General features: G+C 52.0%; 1 protein-coding gene across 1 annotated transcript; it reads left to right on the forward strand.

Moving 5' to 3' along the window:
* The first annotated feature begins 559 nt into the window (after window positions 1–559).
* On the forward strand, window positions 560–4,432 carry CBLN2 (cerebellin 2 precursor). Its single transcript, XM_062568097.1, has 3 exons — window positions 560–880; window positions 3,306–3,425; window positions 3,692–4,432. Exons 1-3 carry the CDS (start codon window positions 560–562, stop codon window positions 3,887–3,889), a joined length of 639 nt encoding a protein of 212 aa, XP_062424081.1. The 3' UTR covers window positions 3,890–4,432.
* Window positions 4,433–4,937: the final 505 nt, after the last annotated feature.

A 4,937-nucleotide genomic window follows, 5' to 3' on the forward strand; every position in this document is an offset into this window, starting at 1 on the left:
GGCTTCGGAGGGAAATCCGCCGCTTGTGCCGCTCCCGCCTCGAAGCCCCGCGGGGGCGGCGGGACTCGCCTCTGCCAGGGCGCGGGGGAAGGAGGCGCCTGGCGTCGCGGTCTCTCCCAAACCTGTTGTGCCAGCTGGGGAGCCCGGGCGGGGGCTGGGGGTGGCCGGGCCCCCGGCGCCGTGGCGCGTATGATCCGCCTGCGGACCGCTGCTTCACCGCCGCCTTTCCCCTTGGCAGGCTGCGCGCCGCCCGCCCTGTGAGGACGCTCCCGCGCCCCGCGCGGAGGAGGAGGAGGAGGAGGAGGAAGAGGAGGAGGAGGAGGCGGCGGCGGCGGAGGAGGAGGAAGGCGCGGCCGCGCCGCCGCTGCCCAGCCGCCGTCGCGCAGAGCGCTGGCCGCGGGGCGCCGCGGCGGGAGCAGGCGCGCAGCCCCCTCCGCGTCCCCGCGCCCGCCCGGCGGCGGCGGCGGCGGCGGCGGCGGCGGCGGCGCGGGGCGCCTCCATGGCGGCGGCGAGCCGGAGCGGCGGCGGCGGCGGCGGCGGCGCGGGGCCGGCGCTGGGCATGGGGCGGCGGCGGCGGGGGGCGCTGCCCGAGCCGGCGGGCGGCTGCTGCTGCTGCCTGGCGGCGGCGCTGCCGCTGCTGCTGCTGCTGCTGCCCGCCGGGTGCCCGGTGCGGGCGCAGAACGACACGGAGCCCATCGTGCTGGAGGGCAAGTGCCTGGTGGTGTGCGACTCCAGCCCCTCGGCCGACGGCGCCATCACCTCCTCCCTGGGCATCTCGGTGCGCTCGGGCAGCGCCAAGGTGGCCTTCTCGGCCACCCGCAGCACCAACCACGAGCCCTCCGAGATGAGCAACCGCACCATGACCATCTACTTCGACCAGGTCAGCCGCCGCCTTGCTTCGGCTTTGCTGCTCCCCTCCCGGCCGGCCCCATCCTTCCTGCGCGGACACCGCTCACCGGCACCCCTCTTCTAACGCCGTGAGACTGCTGCGTTTGTCCTTTTCTTTTCTTTTCTTTTCTTTTCTTTTCTTTTCTTTTCTTTTCTTTTCTTTTCTTTTCTTTTCTTTTCTTTTCTTTTCTTTTCTTTTCTTTTCTTTTCTTTTCTTTTCTTTTCTTTCTTCTCCCTCTTTCTTTCTTTCTCTCTTTCTTTCTTTCTTTCTTTCTTTCTCTCTTTCTTTCTTTCTCTCTTTCTCTCTTTCTTTCTTTCTCTCTTTCTTTCTCTCTTTCTCCCTCTTTCGCTCTTTCTCTCTCTTTCTCTCGTTCTCCCTCTCTTTCTCTCTCTTTCTCTCTCTCTTCCTTCCTTTCCTCCTTTTGCTAGCGAGTCACCGGCTCTATAACAGGTTAATAGCTCAACTCCCCAGAACGCGCTTGGGAAGTCGCTTTAGTCGGCTGCGGGCTTTTCCGGGGCTGCCGGCGGGAAGGGGGAGGTTGGCTCCCTGCCGGGTCCCGTCGCCGCTGCGGCGGGTGCTTTAACGTGCGGGCTGGTGCCCCGGACCGCGGCGGCAGTGCCCCGCAGCCGAGGGGGCCCGGGCAGCAGCGCCTAACCTGTGAGGGAGGGTGCGGGGCCGAGGAGTGCGTTTCCCCCCTCGGTGCTACGACGGAAATGAGAATATTCAGGGCGAGCGGAGGACAGAGATTTGCTACTGGGGAGTCGCTGGACCTGTCTGTTCCGAGCGCGTTTGGCAGTGTAACAGCACGTATTTGGGGAAGGGAGGAGTGAGGAAGAAGAGGGTGTTTGCCGTGTTATCAAACTGATCAGAGGTGAATTAGGAGCGGGTTTATTCTGCACGGCATACCCCCGGGCAGAGCAGCGGGCAGCCCGAGCCCATCCGTGCTGCCCCTTCGCCTTGCCTGTTTCCCGGAGCCCATGCACTGTCCTACTGCCTTTTTTTTTTTTTTTTTTTTTTTTTTTTTTTAATGAAATTTACTTTATTCTGCTGCCTCTGTATCCCGAGGTAGTATTGAAGAGTGAGCCAAACTGCACACACGCAAACTGTTTTCTCCGTTCATCGGTCAGTCCTCTTGTTATTCTGTCAGCCTGTCCCGTCCTGATGAGTTTGCACAGCTATTCCTCGTCTACAAAATCCCATAAAGTCAAATCAGTAGGGGGAAAAAAAGGTGTCGCGTATTTTACATACTTTACCCTGCAATTCTCTGTTCTCAGGAGTTTGGAGGCATCCCTCCGTTGGAGTTCCCACAATAACGGATTATTTTTTCTTCCCTTCTTGGAAACAGCAGGGTTTGGATATTTTAAAAGGAAGGGCTTGCGGGACTTTTTGTTATTATTATTTTTCCCCGCTTCCAGAAAGGTTTGCTTTGTATTTCTTTTTTTTCACTAAAAGAGCTGAAGCAGAGGTCGTAGCCGGCAAAGCCGCCGATGCGAGCCGGGTGCCCAGGCGGGAGTGGGGTCCCCCCGGGGCGGGCAGCCGGCAGGGTCTCACCGCCTGGGGTGGCCGGCGGGCCCCTGGCGGGGTTGGTTTTCGTTACCCGTGCTTTTGAGCTAAAACGGGTTGCCCGTCCCGAGAGCCGGGAGGAGGAGCGACCGGGCGAGCCGAGGATCCCGGCGATGCGCACCGCCCGCTGCCGCGGGAGCGGGGTCCGGCCGCTGCTTTCGAGCGGCCCTTGGCACCTCTGCCGGAGGAGTCAACTCATTCCCTCCTCCCCGCTTTCTCTTCTGAAGGCCCTTGCAATATATGGCAAATTAGGATTGCTCTCGGGGAGGAGGAGGAGGCACCCCGCGGGGGGCGCCAGGTCAGCCAGCACAGCCCTCCGGAGGGACAGACGGAGCAGCATGAAGCGTCAGATGTTACTGATACTGCACATCCACTCCTGCTTCGTTGAAAGATTTCCCAGCCCGATTTTGGTTGTATATCCTATTAAACTCGATTTTAGTTGCAGTTTAAAGATCTAGTTTCAGTAGTCAGTAGTGTAATCTGAAAAGCGTATAATTTGCACTGTGAGTTGAAGAGTTCCTTTTTTTCCCCCCCTCTTTTGCTTGCCCCCTCCAGCTCCCCACCTGCCATGCAGTGCAGTGTGGACTTCTGCACTTCATCTAACAGGGTTTGGAATTCATCATTGCATTACCAAATCGTTCCATGAACCGTGATGCTATTTAAATGCCTCTTAACCTGACTCTATTCCCCTGCAGTACACTTTTAATTGTGCTGCAAATACTGTCTGGATTTTTATCAGTCATGGAGCTCATGTCGGATTTTCACTGGTGCTTATCTAAGGCGGGGTCTGATTTCTCTCTCTCTCTCTCTTTCTTTTTCTTTTCTTTTTTTTTTTCTTTTATATACTTTCCAGGTATTAGTTAATATTGGCAACCATTTTGATCTTGCTTCCAGTATATTTGTAGCACCAAGAAAAGGGATATATAGTTTCAGTTTCCACGTGGTCAAGGTCTATAACAGACAAACCATCCAGGTGGGTTGTGACCTAAAGATGCTTTCTTTCCATTTGCAAATACTGTCTCTAGGTGCTAAGGGGCATTTACAAACCCAGCAAGGGAAGAACAAGGCTGGGGGTTGTTTGAATTAAAGGGATCTTTATGCATGACAGACATTATGCATTGCCTTAGCTTAATTCAAACTTGTTTTTAACCTGTGCAAAAGCTTCATGAAGTGCACAGGGCAATCAAAGTCACTGGGAGTATTGAGAAAACTCAGATTCTCTCTCTTTGCACTTTTTAGGTAAGTTTAATGCAAAACGGCTACCCAGTGATTTCAGCTTTTGCAGGGGATCAGGATGTCACCAGAGAAGCAGCCAGCAACGGGGTCTTGCTTCACATGGAAAGAGAAGACAAAGTGCATCTCAAACTGGAAAGGGGTAACCTCATGGGAGGGTGGAAATATTCAACCTTTTCTGGCTTCTTAGTCTTTCCACTATAAAAGAAGGCCAAATACGAGACAGATCTGTGAGCTGGAGCAAGGATTCAATCGTTAACAACACCCTGAACTTGGCAGCACATGACAATATTTCCAGTCGCCCTGTCAGACTGTCACAGTAGAAGAATGATAACCTTCTAAACTCCAACATTTGCTTTGAATATTGACAATTCCTTGGGAAACCTGCGCCTCTAATTAGTTTTAGACGACAGTGATCTTTAGGAGAATTGAAATTATCGACCTGAGCAATTTGTACCTGTGATTGTAAAGTCAATTTTGGATTTTATTGTTGGGATCATTGACTTTCTTCTTCTTTTTTTATTTTTTTCCTCTCTCTTTCATTTTTTCCCTCTTTTCTTCCTCTTCTTGTTATCCCAATGCGACAAGTAACTCGGACCACACAATCACTTTATCAAAGGCTCACTCCTGAGCCAGAAGAATGAAGTGTTCAGCCTGATGAGGTGTTCTTTCCATGCTTTCTTTCTTTGTGTTGTATAGCCTTAAGGAAAAAAAAAAGAAAAAAAAAGAAAAAAAGAAAAAAAAAAGAATGGCTTCAGTCTCAGTCCTGTATTTTTCTGGGGGAGGGGGATTCTGGACATTACTGTGTCAAGAAGTGCTTTATCCAGTGAAGCAAAATTTGCACGATTGGAACCTTATTTGTTTTGTGTTGTTCGTGTTTTTCATCAAGTTTTTCTTTTTCTCTGATTTTTGTTTGTGTGTGCTAAAAATGTAAGCTAGATTGATCAATAAGAAAAAACACAGCACATATATACCCTGTAGCTCTAAGTAAAGCTAACCAGTGAACAATTCTGTCTGCACTTTCCAGCTGATCTTTATAGACCTATTTAGAGAAAGAGAAAGAGAGAGAAAGAGTGAGAGAGCTACATGATCCTTCAATTACAGTCTAGAAAACAGTAAAGCAACTGACATTTCTGAATTGTCCTGACATTTCTAGAAGCAGCAATGGAAGCTTCAAATATCTTAACTGATCATACCCTAAAATATATCCTTTCTTTGCATTACCAAGTGTATCTTGGTGCTATTATCTGAT

This window comes from Rhea pennata, chromosome 2 (assembly GCF_028389875.1).
Source record: "Rhea pennata isolate bPtePen1 chromosome 2, bPtePen1.pri, whole genome shotgun sequence".
NCBI lineage: Eukaryota > Metazoa > Chordata > Aves > Rheiformes > Rheidae > Rhea > Rhea pennata.